Raw genomic sequence first — 17,645 nt, 5'->3', positions numbered from 1 at the left:
ATATTGGTCTGTGTCACTAAAGATCTCACTTGGCTCGATTTCGTAACTTTGCCCGCACTGCACCGGTCCGGCGTTCGATCGATTGTGACCATAATGCTGCAACCGCTCCACACTCGTCGCGAACTTGCGTGCCGTTGCGCTGTGGCCCGCCAACTCTTGGCCTAACCTGTCAGTATTACCGCGACTTTACCTCGTTAACTGAATGTCAAAAATATTAACGGCTATTGTGAAATGTTCGCCGTTATCGAAACGTATCAGAAAGTAAGGGCTCGGATCGTAAGCGGAGACGACATGATTCAACGCGATACACGTGTTCCATGTTTCTAAATATAAATAAGCGTTGTTATACGGAATACGCTGTGCGCTCACCGCATTGAAAATTAACGTACGGTTTTGCATATCACTCTGCAAATCACTCGAATGCACATGAGTGATAGACCAAACAAAGTGTTAGGCTTATCGCGTTATGTAAACATTATCAATAATATCACATTCATCTGAATAAGGAAACTTTCTCATATTGACACAAAGTTCGAACACCGGAAAAGTTTATACGTCACGCCGGTGGTAGCGGAAAGTGCTCGTTGCGGCCAACGCGATTGGCGGATTTCGGCTAAAATTGCTTTCACCTTCATTATTTCGTAAGCGTTATTAAAATACAGCTAGCGCGGGAAAGGATTTATTATTAGCTTTAATATTAAAAACTTGCCTATTACATATGTATATAAAATTAGAATGGGTTATAATTCATGCTTGTTTTTGACGTGACATTAATAGTAATTAACACAACTGTTATGTTCTCGTTTTACTGTTAAATTATAATTACGCGTTGAGAAATGTTACAGGCTTGTTAATGTGGAAAAAAAGAACTATGTTTCGCGTAAGTCTATTGTTTATTTTGACCGTTTGAATTGGTAACTGTTAAATATTCATCAGAAAGAATCAAGTAAAAGCCATTTGGCTAGGCGTGAACTATTGACTGAGCACTGCAGGGGTTAGTGCCAAGGTCAAATTGCATCTTTTTACTCGCCAAAATTTCAGTTATTCTTTTCATAACGAAATTCGCGCTCGTCTCTTGTGATCTTATACAATCTAGATTTCTGTACCACTGGTTTGTTTTGAAAAGTTAATTTCCTTAGCCAATAAGATTCATGTGCAAATTAACGTTTGGTCGAAAGTGAACGTTGCCCTGCTTGGTATTCACGATGTATTGTGACGTACGTGGTTTCCTTTGGACAATGATAACGTCATCTCTGTCTATAATCGGACTTCAAGTAGGACCTGTGTTATAATATACAAAATGGTTTTACCCTATTTTACTGTTTCAAATATAGAACAGTGTACAAACTTCAAAACACACTGGTATTTCCTCCATCATGTTTCTGTCTTTATCTTAATTAAATGCGTCAATATTCCTGTAAGGAAAACCGTTACAATATACATTTTCATAGAAGCGGGGTAATTGTTTACAGGCTGATGACATTTATCCTTTCTTAGTTGGACGGAAATAAAGTCATAGGATAATAATTAATGTATTATCAATTTCAATATTAACTTTACAGATAATTACGTTAAAGTTTCACAACGCTTTATAATTAAAGAATATAATACCTCAAGTAATAAAACGACCGTATTTTATTCTGTATACATTAGTTGTATTCTAAGGTTCGCTTTGAGCTTTCAAGTTCAACTTGTCCACACTTGGCGTTAAAAATGTGACTACGCCTTGCGAATAACATACACCCACTAATGTGTATATGTGTGAGTAAAAGTGTGTTAGCTTATTTGAAAGGTCTCTATGGTAATCACTCAAGAATTAATTAATAACTTTTTCTAAAGATTACACTTTGCATATTAGATCTAAATTTAAGCGTTATTTGTAAAAAATTTACAGCTTTTAACTTTTCAACACCATGACCACTTTCTCATATTGATATTCATTTCGTATAAAATATAACAGCTTTATACTATTTTTGCGCCCACAATAAACCAATTATGCGGACGATAATGCCATTAGCTTTGACGAGAAAGAATCGTTATCGGCTTGTCGCAGTTTGCTCCTGATCTTGCATAAAGACGCTCTCCAGGTTTAAAATGTCTGATAAATTAATAAATCGATTTCATCCAACACTATATATCCAATGAGAAAAGGAAGAAGTGCAAGTTTTTTTAGAATAGTAGAGGTGGAAAAGCCTTTCATTCGCATTTGTCGGTGAGTTGCATTATGTGTTACGAGTTTCGTTTCGCCTTTAGATTAAATGTATACCAAACTGACCAATAACGTTTACGGTTTATCACTGTGGTGACGTAGTTGCGATTGTTCGGTTGTTAGGAGCTACCGAGTAATGTTCATCTGTTAATATGTAAGCAATGCGCGGGCGGTGCGGGTTGGCAGTCAGGTCGCAAGCGTGGACAACGTCGGTCTATCCTTGGCGCTTAGCACACATTGCTAATATTTAACATTTTATATACGTAACATGAAAATAAACTACATCGACTCGGAATCCGTTGTGACCTTGTTAAAAGATAAACGCGACTATTAAAACGTCTTTAGAAAAAATATTATTATAAAACATTATTATGACTAAAGGAAAACTACATAGTTATATTTTCGTGGTGTTATCTTGGAAAATTAATTATACGTTTTCGTTAATAACATAATTGCTAAGATAATAATAGGCAAGGCACGTAAATGTGGGCCCGCCCTTAGGGCCTTATTGGCCGCATGTTGCGTGCCATCGCCCGACAACCTGAACAATCTTTTAGACCCACATACGGCACGTGAAGATAACTCACTAACGTTAGTAAAATGACTGAATTTTGCTCAAAGTTTGAAATTATTAAAACCTCACCTCAACCTTTTACATCTCTAGCAATATTTTCAAAAATCCCAGTTCACTAACCCTACAGCCTTCCGATCGCTGATTTCACAGCTCGGAGCATTCGTGGAGGCGGCGTAATGACCGATCTAAGCGATCTCATCATCGGCGATCACCGACATCGCACCGGCGGAGAAGACATCATCGCGACGAGTCTTCTCCTCGGTCACCCCCTGATCAGGTTTGTCCGACCGTTGCTATGTAATTTATTTAGTGGACGAATGAATGAATGATTATGTCTGAAGAACCTATCGCTCGCCATCACTTACCTATTACCTAAGTGTCCGCCCGAAAATTCATATTTTTTTCAATACACTATGTATACTCTTGAATACTGTCGTAAGCAAACACCGGAACCTGTATAACGCGAAAACATAAATTCCTGTTGGAGGAATATACGGGACTGGTTTGGCATGTGTATGCGCGTGCGCATGCGCCTTCGTCCGTGAAGACGCGCGCGAGAGACGGCGACCTCATCACGCTTGCGAGTGTTCTATTTGTGTTCGCCTTCGTCACTTTGTTCGCCTTCAGTCAGTTGCAAAGCTGAATCGGCCGCCCAGTGCGTTTTCACTATCGGTGTGAGAAGTTAATTTGCTGAAACCGCTTGCGGGGCGGCCGCCATGGCTGCCCAGCCATCGCGAAAACCTCCCGATAATGTGCTATTTCGTGGTCCACCGCCTTCATTGCCCACTATTGTTCTCTTACCGAATAATGTATGTGACAGTGCGAATGGAAATGCTCCAAAGAACGCTATCCTTGAATCAACTGAATACCCGCATGGCTTAAATGAAATAAACAACGTTGGATTGCCAACTTTAGATGATCAATACAATGAAATTATAAATCACAACATGTCCGGAGGCAATAGTGATGACTATTCTTACATCAACTTTATACGGCGAGGTAGGAGTTTAAACGATATTGTTTCGGATTTGTATTATGCTAGCACTACAGTAGAAAGCAATATAAGCAAAATATATTCTAGGTGTAGATCGGAGCCAGATCTTTCAAAGTATGATTTGTATCTTGAAGCTGATATTGTGGTAGATAATTCTGGAATAGAAGTTCCACCATCACTTATTCTTAATAACCCATTTTACGACAATTCTAAGGCATATAATAATCCTCATATTAACCAAAATATGGTTGTATTACCAGAAAATTACTTAGCCTTCGAGGACTCTTTTGTTCCTTCCTGGGATTATAAACCAGAACTTCTTGTAGATAAAGATATTAACACAGGAATGTATTACGACGGATTACCTCTCATACCTTCGAATGATCCCTGGTCACTTTACAACTCTAATAACAACCCTTACGAATATTATTCACCCCAATTTGATATGCCTATTGCTGATTGTATGCAGTATACGAGACTAAATGATTTAGATTTTGGAATACCGCAGTTCATGAACTTGCCATCGGAAGAAGCTGTTAAAATTAAAGAAACTGATACCAATGAAGACGATGCTTGTACGTCAGGGGGTACAGACACAATTAAAGATAATTTTGAAGATGCTCAAGTAGTTGTCCAATCAATACCTTCTCTTTCACCTATCGATAACGAGGATAACAAGGACAGTATTATAGAATCTTTAATAAATCGAGAATCGCCAAGAATGAGCGACGAAGAGTCATTGAACGCAGACACATCAGTAGATGTTACATCTAGCTTAGCATTCATCCCAAATAGTATAAGTTCAGCGAGACCAACCCACGGCTCAGACGATACCAGCGACGACACTTCTCCGTGCTCTTCTGACTATCATGAAGCTTCTGCACTTGACTTAGCACACAGTTTAGATGAATTATCGTGTGATAGTGACGAATTTTCACAAAGCAAAAGTGACCCTTCACCCTTGTATATAGAGGAAAATAATAAATTAGTTAAAAGTGAAAAAGTGGAATGCAATAACAATTTAATAACGTCTAATAAAATACCAGTTACGGTGTCATTAAGTCAACTACCATCCATTCCTGAAATTAAGTCCTTACAAAATGAGCCCGGAGTAGGACCAAATCATTCCCAAACCAAAGATGTAAATTTGTCAAATAATACGGTTCAGAATGTGTCCAACAATAGCACGCCTAAGGAGGTTGATCAAACTAGTAAATCCTCAGCCGTCGTTTCTCCAAAACAACCAATACAAGTGAAGCCATCAAAGCCATTACCACAGCGTCCTCGTCCACCCGCAGTGCCTCCAGCTTGGTTAACGAAACCTAGTATAAATGCTGTGAATCAGAATGTACCACAGATAAACTTGCAAAACGCAGAAGGCTCAACAAAAATACTGAATATACCCAAGAAGTTACAACAGACCAGTCAACTGAAACCTGAACCCCAGCCGTCTTGCTCCTATGTACCTCCACAGCCCCAGCAGGCACAAATGTCGCAATTGAAACCTGATAAGCAACCGAAAGAAGTAGAGGTCAGCTTATGCATATTTTTTATATTAACCTCACAATTACCATTTTTTAATATTATTTGAAAATTCAGTTGATGACCGTTGTTTTTAAATATATGACGTATCTGCTAGATATTTTAATTGATATAGTCGAATCATAAACGCAATGATCGTATGAATAGCGTTCTAATAAAAGTTTATATTATTAAAGACAGAAATAGTATCAGCAGCTGGCACATCTATGTTGTACCAATGGCGAATACGAGATGGCGCCACTGGTTTGCCGGTTAACGAATAGCGCACACGCACAGAAATAGAATCGATCACCTTCACCTAGCCAATAATCTCGCATGCTTTCTGTTGTGATTTTAATGTGTGATTCAAACTGTTACACCCGTCTGAATAAGCTACGTATCCGCCCACGAGAAAGGGGAAGTCCATGACAAGACAAAAATATTTTTTGTGCCTTTTTTATATTGCGTACATATAATTTTAAAAAAATGTTTTAATGTGTTTGTTTTTTAATTTTTAGACAGTTCTAAATGCAAAACAGTATAATTAAGTAATATCTTCACATCTTAAATTACGGTAGAAAATAGTAAATGGTTAGCTAAATATTTACTGACAAATGCATGTGGTTGATACATTTTACTAAAAAGGAAATCCTTGTGCGTATGATTTTCGCACTGTTCCATTATTCATTATTTTATATAGTAAATCGACCATACTCTAAACTTCGTAGGAAGTCGCAAACACATTTGCCTAATCTACTCTTATTAGAGGCAATTGTTTTATATTGTAAAACAAAACCCTTAGATTGAAACTCGTTAGAGCCAGTTCACATTGGATTCGCTAGTGATTCAGTCTTTATACGGGTTGGTTTGTTAAAGGAATGTGGAATTTAAAGGCATTCCAATAATATGAGTAATATACCTATGGCGAGGTCATTATTCCCAAGATATATAAAATATAAAACATTTGTTATTTTAAATGCGGAAGTATTTTTTCACAAATGTAAAACCAGCGATTAGTCATTAGGAAAGTTTGGATATGTGCCGGTTTCGATTCATAACAAATGTTCCCAATTTTATTTACGGTTTATCTACGTTTTTTAATATTTAAATTTTAACTAAGCAAAGTTAATAATATGGTCATAATAAATAAATAACATATTTCAGTATTTATTAATCTCGACTATTACTTATTAAACTATTATTAAAATTGGCTACTGTGTATAATCATACGCTATCTTTATCTTTTAGTGCTTTTAGATTACCGAATGGAGGTCAAGTTTGTCAAGCACAAGGTGCTATCTCACACCGTCACTCGTTAATAAGGCGAGCCTCTGCCCTGATAACGAAAGATAAATGTGCCGAAACAAACCCATTTATTAAAAACGATCACTTCCGGATAACCTTGCGAGTAGCCTAAATTTTGTGTGAGCCGAAACACCATAATCACCATCGCATATCTTATATATTTGCTATGCTATTTAATTTATGTCAAATTTACTTACTATGACTTTGATCACGTAGATGTAAGTTAATATTACGGCCAGCACTCCGCAGTCATGCAAAGACCTCCGCGCGGGTCATGCAGTTGAACTATTACGGAACTTTATGGTAACTCTTATCGTTGGTAGACAGGGTTTTTATTATTGTTCTTTTAGACTTCGTTATTGTGATAAGTGATGTTATATATACGTTATCAGTTTAAAGTCTGGTTGCATGTACAATAATTTAAAAATATTATATAAAAACGCCAATGAACTATGGGAATGGAACTTTAATTATGGGAATTCTTAACCATTCGTACGCGGATAAATCCTGTTAGAACCAAGATGTGTCGTGTTACAAATTGTCCGCCTTTTAATTGGTCGGTTGTGGCATCATTCATTTTAGTTTCAATTTAGCCATCGACCAACGCGAAGTGTCTCATGCAAACAATAGTTTCAAGTGAAATATTTCCTTATAATTTAAATGTTTTTGTTTGTCATAATCGCGTTTGATTCAGTAACGTTTAACGGACGATACAAGCGTATAATTTCATAACAGTTGTGAATCAACCGGCATACAATCCGCTCGCCCTGCATGTTGTTTTAGTTTGTGAGGTGCAGTGATAAGTGTTGGGGCAATGCCCGAATTTGTATTGAAACATGATAGGATGGGAATGCCACTCCGGCTCACGTCCTTTTATGAGCTTTATAAAAGGTTCCTGAAGGAGCACGGATGCAAGTGGCACGATGTTTCTAAAGTTCTCAATGTGGTCGCGGAGATTCTTTTTGATGTGGACGATGCTTGTACTAAATCTACTGGCAAGGTCAGTTTTAATAACTAATATATATTTTTGTCAGAGAAGAGTACCCACTTGTTTGTTTTGAGAAATATGTCGGTTATTTTATTATTTTGATTCACTTTCGGGGTTACTTGAAACGGGCTTGGTTTCTACGAAAACTTGGTTATATCTTACCCTTAGCCTATATTTCTCGCAGAGAATATAGGCTTTGTGTTAAATCCTTTAAATAATTTAATTATTTATAGCATAAATTAAAAAAAAAAACAATCAAAATTTTAATAAATAAATGATTCATAATTATAAAACGAATTTCCGTTACTGGAAATTCTGATTATTGTAACCGCTTTTAAATGTAAGAGGGGATTTGTGGGTACTAGTTTTGTGTCCCTTTTTACCTGCAGTCAAGGTATTGTTACCTCGTTTTTATTCAGCTGGCGGAATTATAGCTGACGGTTTAGTATCAATAATGTGAGTGAAGTTGCAACCACGTGAAATCAGTGCCAATTCAATGTCTTTTTCTGTAGTTTTGGAAATACAAATATAGCCGAAAATGAAGTTCCTTATGAAATCATTCTTTTCGAAAGTGATTAAAGATTGTGTTGATCTATTGTCTTCATGCGGGTCAAATGTTTATGAAGAGGAATTTAATTACATAATCGAGGTATGCCTTCTCTTCCAATTGATATATTGATTTTTTTAATCGCGTCTATGTGAATACTAATAATTTTGATATTGTCCAGCAATTATATTCGAGGCCAGTAAAGGTCGGTATTCACAAACAATGTTAGATATAAAAGCTGAAAAATATTTACCGAGCGAAAGTTGTTGCATGCAACATAGATATGTTAAGAATGCAATATTTCTTCCGACGTTAGGCAAACGATTTTATAGAGATTTGAAGCGTATAAATACATACTAAAATATAATCCGTATTAATTATCTACGTATAAATAAGCAGCTGTATAAATTATTATTTTTATCACTAAGAAAGTGTTCTGTAAATCAATTGTTAGTACTATTTTAGTTACTTATAAATCGGTGATGGCAGTTGATTACTTTTTTTGGCTGCCTAATTTAATTAAATACAAACGTATCCAGTCTATTAAGATTAATAACTGGAGTGGATCTGATATATTAATTCTACTTTATATTAAATGAATGTATTTGTTTATAGAAACGATAAGCGTGAGACAGCACGCAGAGTTATCGTGTTACATATCATCAGACATCGAATGCTTTTTACGCCCGCATCCGTTCTTCATTGTTTATAGGTCTTTATGTTATAGAAGATATCTGGGGAAAATAAAATCAAATTAAGAATTAGCAAAAAGACCGGGTGAGCAATTTGCAATGTTACGCTATGACATGTATCGTCGCCTGCGCATACGATACATTAGTATTGTTCATTGCGCGTGCTACTAACCCAATTAGTAGTTTGACGGAATAATCTTGGCTGTCCCATGCGGAGAAGAGTTACCCAATTACATGGAATATTATTATTTATATCGATAATATTGTACTAAAAACTATTGGCGATGGAAGCGTTTATTAATTATGTACCAAGTAGTAATAGGATTTAAATTGACATGCCAATTTGAAACTCCCAAATTATATCGTGTAATTAATTTGAACATTTTATCTTGGAAGAATGTATTGGCGATTAAGAAATTATAACGGACGTAACGCGACGAAAATGCGCGTGCCACGGCACCTCGGAGTGCGCAGGAGGGCGCTCCCACGGGTTACCGATATTTTTAGTTCGCAACCATTACTTGGCACCGACGGCCGTACTCAGCTGCGCTAGTGATCTTTCTCAAATCCTATCGCGCTTACTGCTCAATCCCCGAGCAGAGTATGACTAGTGCTATGTTTGAATTCACCCTCTAAGATTTAACCCTATGGTTCCATTGTTTCGTTTCTATCTATATGAATTGAATACTAAAATGAACGCAGTATCAGTGTTTGTTCCTGTGATAAGAGTGTTTCAATACAATTGAACGATTTATTACTAAATTACAATGGCCGGTATAAGTACGAGCGGAAGTAGTGCAACGAGTCCACGCCGCCAACGTTACAACCGATCTTCTACAACAAGTGTTACTCAATTGCTCTCCGACGGATATTCCAGTATTATCAATCGATTTACCCGTCGTGGACCGTCTGAGAAAAATGAAGCCGTAATGGACTCAAAATTAACCAGTAGTGCCCGCAACAGATACGATGACAGTTTACTTACAAACAAAAATCCCGCCTTGGCAAATGTACGGCGTTATGAGAACAATAGTAGACGTAATTTATCCCCGTATAATTCCTATAGTGGCTTATCATCTACTGCAAAGAAATTTAGCGACGATCGTACCTACAATTATCTCGGTGCAACCAAAACGCGTGTCAATACATCACCCTTACACGCTGCGTCTGGTTTCAGTGCTCTGGGCCGCAATGACTCATTTCGTAGAGCTCATATGAAAGACAAATCATCGCCACTCGTAAAACGATATCCGCTGAAGGAAGCAAACAACAATATTGATAATACAATAACTTTGGGAAGTACTCGCAGTCGCTTGGAGGATAAGTACTCGTCAGTTTTAGACAAAATAGCTGTGATGAAAAAGGAAAAAGCGAGAAAAGAAATGGAGGATCGCGAAAAAACATTAGAACCTGAACCCACGCTTTCTCGAGGATTAATGAGAAGTTTTACGACTGCTGTTTTTGGTGAGAGTTCATTTAAACGTCATCATAACTATTCTCGTGAGAAAACAAGAGATAAAACTCCGTTCCGGAACACTACTGATCGACGGCTATCGACACACAAACAAAGTGATCGAAACGAACTGAAAAATGGCTATGACGCAAATAATATAAATTTTAATTACGGAAAAGATAGAAACAGCATTTATAGGAAACATCAGAGAAGGTCACTACGTGCTGAAAAGAGTGAAAATGATCGAAAAACGACAAAACTTTCCTTACGACCTATAGATATGAGCTTGCAAAGTGGAGCTCGAGATCTAATCTCACCACCTCAACAAACGAACGCAGATTCTAAAATTAATAATGTGAAAACACCCGCATCTTCTCCCGCTAAAGATGTCGGTAGACAAAAACAAATATATTACCCATCGAGCGATGAAGACGACGACAAAACACCGGTCGGTGATCAAATACTGAACGAACGCGAGACTAGACGTAAAGAAATACAGAGTTTGATAATGAAGTACGCTCATTTGGATGAGGTGTACGGACGCATTACTGATAAAGAGCCCAATGGATTATCTTCAGCTCCTGCTAAGTTTAAGAAGCCAGAACCCATCGGTATAGGAGATGTCGTGGCGCTTCCACCTGAGTTGAGGAGTCGACAAAGGCCCCAGCGACCGCGGCACCACATACGTCAAGCGGCCACGCCGCCTGTAAGCAACAAGCTAATCAAGCCTTCGCCTTTGTGCCGCTAACATTTATTCCTGGTCCGTATGTTTTGCAATACTGGACAGTTCTAAAACATTCTATACCGCACTAATAACAATATAGCTATTTGAATCCATTTATATTTTTTGCATCACAAATTGACGTTTTAGTACATCCATAAAAATTTATAATTTTACACAGTGATATTAGGCACTTTTATGTAAAAATGCGTATAAAAGCTAAATATTATTTTATAAGTCTTAATGATCGAAATATACTGATATATATTGATAGTAATATACAGTTGGGTTCCTAAAAAAATAAAGTTTTAATAACGCGAGAGGGTACTTAAATTGTTATCTTGCAGTAGCAATTTGATAACAGAGCAGTGTTTGATTATAAGTTATAACATGACAATTGCATGTTTTAACATCGTGAGTGCTAATCTAACTATAACTATCTTTTTGTTAAAATGTTTGAAACGAATCTTCAAATTTAGTATTTTATTGTTAACAAAATAATTTAAATAGTCGGGTGGACACCGGTATCCTATCGTGTGAGACGAATGCCTGAGATGTACGCGAGTGACGCGTGTAATTCCCAGTCCTTTCCGCATCCTCGCGAACAACGCTGAGGCGGGCGGCCGAGGTGGTTCGGTCGTCCGCCGGCGCGACCCGCATCGGCCCACCCGTCCGCTCTAACAGCATGTACGACACTCAATACCAAATGTCGCTTGTCTGACGGGCAACCGCTCCCTTCTTTGATTGTTCGGTACAACTCTACTTGGGTCGTGACGCGTGGCGCCTCGGTGGCATTGGCTGGCTGGCGCTGTTCGGTGCGCGGTGCGGCATCATCTCGGCCCGGCTCGGCGGCTGGCGGTCGGCGCTTGCAGAGCTCCCGTGCACGCTCCTCCGTCAAGGACGACAAGGATGGACACCTGGTCTACTGGCCCGGATATGTCATGGGAGCAAGATGTTCGTGTCCACAACATAACTATGACCGGCTTATGTATTGTAACACCATACACCACATACACACAAACATAAATACGACGCAACGTACACACATTTACTACACGCATATTATATAGTAAGGAAAATTTAAAACACTATACACAACATGTCATTATCACCTTTTTTTAAAATGTCAACAAGCCCATGCTGGTTCAGCCTTTGATTTACAGACAAAATTCTTTTTATGTCTCAAGTCATGTTAGAGGAGAAAACATTGGTTTTCCGTGAGATTATATTATATTATTTTATTTTCAATACGTTATGAATCTTGTGATCGAAACCAATGGCAAGTCTCTATCGTGACTTTGTTAAAATGACGTGTAATAATTGGTTTCATAATTCATTACAGACAAAATCATCGACACACTCGGTGAGGGCACATTCGGCAAGGTGGTGGAGGTGAAAGATTTGGAAATGTAAGTATTAAATATATTATTTTAAATTTATCCAACCGAATATTGAATACCTACATTTCAAATGGGTGTGTATACAAAAATGCTTATCACTTGATTGAAATCACCTCCCAATTTTAAAAGCACCATATGACTCACATTTAATTAGTCACGATTATATTATTTATGTTACATATATTAAACCATATTTTTGTTTAATTATTATATTATTTATGTGACTTAAAAAATATAAATATACACCACATTTTTTAAGATTTTTAATGTATTTATCTGATGATGAGATTAAAATTAATACTGTACTTGTATTATCTTTTAATTTTGTAACTGTTAATGAATACTTAACCCCTAACATTATCTTTGCAAGCATTATCTGATAAACGTAGTATTAATGCATGTTGTTTGAGTTGCCAATGCTCTATTTTAGATGAGGTTAAAAATACGCGTGACGTCATAATTTATTGTTATGTTTTCATTTTCAGGGAACACAGAATGGCTCTGAAGATTATTAAGAATGTCGAGAAGTACAGAGAGGCTGCAAAACTAGAAATTAATGTTTTGGAGAATTTGGCTGAGATTGATCCAGACTGTAAGAAGTAAGTAAACTTTCTTTTTTCTTAAATGCCTAAGTAAATTGTACGTTTTCTATATACTATAAGACTAGGTACGTTCACAAATGTTAAGGACCAGATTATTATATTATACCGAATTTCTTTAAGATGGGTCAAAATTATGGGATATTGCATAAATTTGTATTTAGAATTTTAAAGAATGTTTGACATTTAGGAAGAAACTGGTCTGCAGGGTCCAACTCCCCCAGAATCAAATTTTAAACATATATGTATACTTTCGCGAGCTTTTTAGTATACTAAGCGAGGTACACAAGTGATAGTATGCATGATGTATGACGTTACATGCAACCGAGCTACGATACGATCAATAAAAGCAATTCTCACATAGATTACACTAGATCAGCTCGCGAATGTAGCAATATTTGACCTTGCACGTCTATATGCGACGTTATGGCCGTCGCTGGCGCAACGCCAATGAAGAACTTGTCAACGAAAACACAAAAATACCGACCGCCATTCGCATTAAACTTGCAAAGAATTTAAAATTAATCAATATTTATAGCCTTGTAACAGTATTCACAATTTGCGATTAATTCAAGAAACGCAATTAATGGAAAAGGCATCGGGCTAATGTATTTTAATTTAATTGCAAAAAGCAATAATGTTAAAATGGCATTTAAAATTAATAATGCAATTAATCATTACCATTTTAGTCCTATGTAACTTGAGATTGTTTTATTAATTTTTTTGATTTCATAGAAGACAAAAGTAAGAATGAGTAACATACAAATACATTTCATTCGTGAGGAAAGGATAAAGATATTACTAGACTAGACTTCTTTTAGTAAAATATATTACCAACCAATTAGAGTGCTTTAAATATTTACGGAGAATAGCTTCCATTTTGCATTGTTGGTTTAAAAATTACACGTTGAAGCAGTTTTCTTCTAACGAAGCTGTTACAAATAATTTCATATAAATGTTTTGTTCTATTTCAGTTTGTGCGTGAAAATGTTGGATTGGTTCGAATATCATGGACACATGTGCATCGCGTTTGAAATGCTTGGACAGAGTGTGTTCGACTTCCTGGTGAGAATCATTTGTTTACGTCAATGCATGCCGCCATATTTTTATCTAGATGATTCTGAAATCTAAATTTAGGGTTCGCCTAAAATAACCCAAATTGCACCTGAGAATTTCATTTGTTTTTCTTGATCGAGTATTTACCTATTAATTGCAAGTATTCTAAGTAGAAGTAATATTTAAAAAAAAATATTTTTCCAATATTAGAATCATAAATATTTAAATGTTTTGGTTTTTTTTATTGTTATGAATCGGAATAATGTTTGAGATAAATAAATATTTTTACAGAAATCATATTAAAATTTTCTTTGACCACAATTTGTTTCAAGAAAAACACTTTTTTAACGGATTATAGATATGTATTATTATATTTAAACTTATAATTAAAAAAACAATACTATGCACAATTTGTTTCCTTTTGTGTAAATAACCCAAATAGCAACATTTAATTTTTAACATGATTTTATGGGTCATATGTAGTACAGTACGCCTTTTTTTAATTTTTTGCTAATAATTCTAAAGAAAAATGTTATATTTACAGAAAGACAACAGCTACCAGCCCTACCCGCTGGAACAAGTGCGGCATATCGCATACCAGCTCATATACAGCGTGCTCTTCCTTCACGACAATAAACTCACGCACACAGATCTCAAACCAGAGAACATCCTGTTTGTGGATAGCGATTATGAAGTCGTTTCTGTATATAGTAGTTCTAAGAAGGTGAGTTAATTTTTATTTAACTAATACTAGAGGTTCGTATTATAGAAGTATTTTGCTTAATTGTGGTTATTATATTCTATTATTTTGAAAGAGAGATCCATTAGGCGTATTTAAAAAAGGCCCGTTGCATAACGATTAAAGTTCATTTTTTACGAGCCGAATATCATTTTAGCTAGAATTTTAGGTAATGTATTGTATACAATTATAGAGTTTACTTGGAGTAGCGCAAACTAAAATAGTAATAAAGAATTAATAATAAGAATTGATAATTTCAGGTAATATAAATAGATATATATATATAAACTACTATACGCCATATTTTTACATTTGTCATATTTTAACATTGCTGTTCCAGAAGCACGAGTTGCGTCGTGTGAAGCGCAGCGACGTGCGCCTGATCGACTTCGGCAGCGCCACCTTCGACCACGAGCACCACAGCACCATCGTGTCCACGAGACACTATCGGGCACCAGAGGTCATCCTGGGTGAGCATGTCATTTGTATACAGTAATAAAGCTAAATATAAAAAGTTTAAAGTATGATAGAAATCAATGACAAATAGATATACTTTTAAATTACATTTTCTGAACTGTGGAATATGCTTCCCAAGTCAATTCTATTCAAATAGCGTTAAGCGTATCCACCTTATACTTTGAATACAAATCATAAGTCTAAGGGCCTGTTTCACAATGTCCGGATAAGTTCCAAATAAGCTATTTGTTACTTATTGGTATGATAAATAGTATTTTTGCGTTTCACGACTGTCAGATAGCGCTATACGTCATGAAATTCGAAGTATCTTATTTGGAACTTTTATCTTTCGAATAATTTATGTGTTGCATAGCTATTTGGCACTTTATCCATACATTGTGAAACAGGCCCTAAATATATGTATTACTTAGTATGTACTTAATATTTTGTATTTCCAGAGCTGGGCTGGTCGCAGCCGTGCGACGTGTGGTCCATCGGGTGCATAATGTTTGAGTTGCATCTGGGCATCACCTTGTTCCAGACACACGACAACCGAGAACACCTCGCCATGATGGAGAGGATCCTCGGACCCATTCCTTACAGGTAAATAAATTATTTTAGATATTTTTTTATATCGCTGAATTTTAAAATGCTGTGAATACGATATATAATATAACAACAGTATATTGTTAATACATATGCATAAAAATATTATTGTTTAAAAATATATATTCTAAAAGACTATTTATTAATACTGGTGAAGCATTAACACAACAAACACTTTGTTTATTAACAGAATCCCACAAAAAACAATGTGCAAAATCAAATACAAAAAAAGGCTTCCATGAAAAATTTGCAGTTTTAACATAGTATTTCTCTTTACAGAATGGCAAGGAAAACACGAACAAAATACTTTTATCACGGAAAATTAGATTGGGACGAAAAGTCATCAGCTGGCAGATATGTTAGGGATAATTGTAAACCTTTATTGGTAAGTGTATTATAATACATCTTTTATATGAAAAAAAAAAACAAAAATTACCTCTCTTCATTATCTGTTGATTTGTTGTTATTTTATAACATCGGAGTAATTCAAAAATCCTTGATCCATCTTCAGAGCGGGCAATGGAACTTACATATATAAACATCATCTCAATAAAAGACAATTTAAATGTTTGAATGTGACTTCCAGAGATACATGGCCAACACAAGTGAGGAACATCGTCAATTGTTCGAACTGATCGCTCGGATGTTAGAATACGAGCCCCTGCAACGCATCACGCTACGGGAAGCACTCAACCACCCTTTCTTCAGCAAACTGCCGCCGCACCAGAGGCTAGGTAATTAAAAAGTACATAAACTCTTTTATTTTTATTTGGTAATATCTGTAATATGTTATTATGAAAGAAAGTTTTTTTATTATAACATAAAACATAATATTAAAGTATAGATCATAACTAGTCTAGTCTAAATCCGTGTTTTTTTGATAACTGTAATATTTACTAAAAAAAATTTTTTGTTAACTTTGTATTCATTGTTTTACTTTTGAATTTCAATATTTAATATTGAAATTCAAAAGTATTTCTATCTATTTTATCCATTTATATTGGATCTTATACATAAAAACTTAATCAGTTTTATTACATTATTTTAACTTAATCAATATTATGATAATTTTGGAGGTATTTGTACAAGTCACGTATTGATGCGATTTTTACTGAAAGAATATAAGAGACACTGTCAGATAACATGAAAGCTAAGTTTTTCCATACAATATATCTACGCTAATTAAACTAGTATTTAAAACATATATTTCTCCTTTTGTCAAAACATTGTGAGCGTTGTTCCAGTCTTTCGCAAAAATTATTGATACTACATATTTTCTTTCTAGTAAAATCTTGATGGTCTAGATGACTTAGAAAACTACTGAAACTGTAATTGGACTGATTTAGTTTTTTTTTTTTAAAGAGGTGTGTTTACCTACATTAGTGCTATTTACAATTCGTCGTTTTGCCAAACGCTATTATAACTTTACTAACTTGGGCCCGCGGATCTGTTTAACTTAATTGTTTGTTATAGGACACCCGTTTGCAAGAGCAACATGTCTTAGGTACCATTCGCGTTATATAGCTTGATTGAAAACACATCGTGTGACATGAATTTATTATGTATTAATGCGAATCATTGAAATAAAATAGCACGGGAAGCGGTCATTTAACATTAATCATCAGAATTTATTAAATTTTAAGTTAAGAGAAATACGTAAGAGATTGCGACAATGATGCCCATGATCGTTTCACAAGATGGCTTTTATCTATCAAAACTATTGTTACAAGCGTGACTCCAACTATACTTTGGCGTTTAATGGCACTTTCTGTGTTACCAAATTTC

General features: G+C 35.7%; 1 protein-coding gene across 8 annotated transcripts in view; it reads left to right on the top strand.

Annotated features, from left to right (window-relative positions):
* Positions 1-17,645, top strand: part of LOC110998832 (serine/threonine-protein kinase Doa) — a 46,741-nt gene that overhangs the window by 28,134 nt on the left and 962 nt on the right. For 2 of the 8 annotated variants that reach the window (XM_022267666.2, XM_022267673.2), the window contains 10 exons: positions 2,934-3,060; positions 11,877-11,958; positions 12,347-12,413; positions 12,890-13,003; positions 13,978-14,068; positions 14,604-14,783; positions 15,139-15,268; positions 15,713-15,857; positions 16,140-16,245; positions 16,447-16,594. In XM_022267666.2, the coding sequence (XP_022123358.2) occupies positions 2,934-3,060; positions 11,877-11,958; positions 12,347-12,413; positions 12,890-13,003; positions 13,978-14,068; positions 14,604-14,783; positions 15,139-15,268; positions 15,713-15,857; positions 16,140-16,245; positions 16,447-16,594 (1,190 nt within the window). Of the gene's footprint in view, positions 1-2,933; positions 3,061-3,083; positions 5,309-7,000; positions 7,604-8,693; positions 10,990-11,020; positions 11,044-11,876; positions 11,959-12,346; positions 12,414-12,889; positions 13,004-13,977; positions 14,069-14,603; positions 14,784-15,138; positions 15,269-15,712; positions 15,858-16,139; positions 16,246-16,446; positions 16,606-17,333; positions 17,365-17,645 lie in introns of those variants that run through there. The other 6 variants (XM_022267634.2, XM_022267629.2, XM_022267642.2 and 3 more) reach the window with 6 other exon arrangements.

This window comes from Pieris rapae, chromosome 8 (genome assembly GCF_905147795.1).
Source record: "Pieris rapae chromosome 8, ilPieRapa1.1, whole genome shotgun sequence".
NCBI lineage: Eukaryota > Metazoa > Arthropoda > Insecta > Lepidoptera > Pieridae > Pieris > Pieris rapae.
The sequence above is the reverse complement of the archived record's forward strand: the minus strand, read 5'-3'. Positions and strand labels throughout refer to the sequence as shown.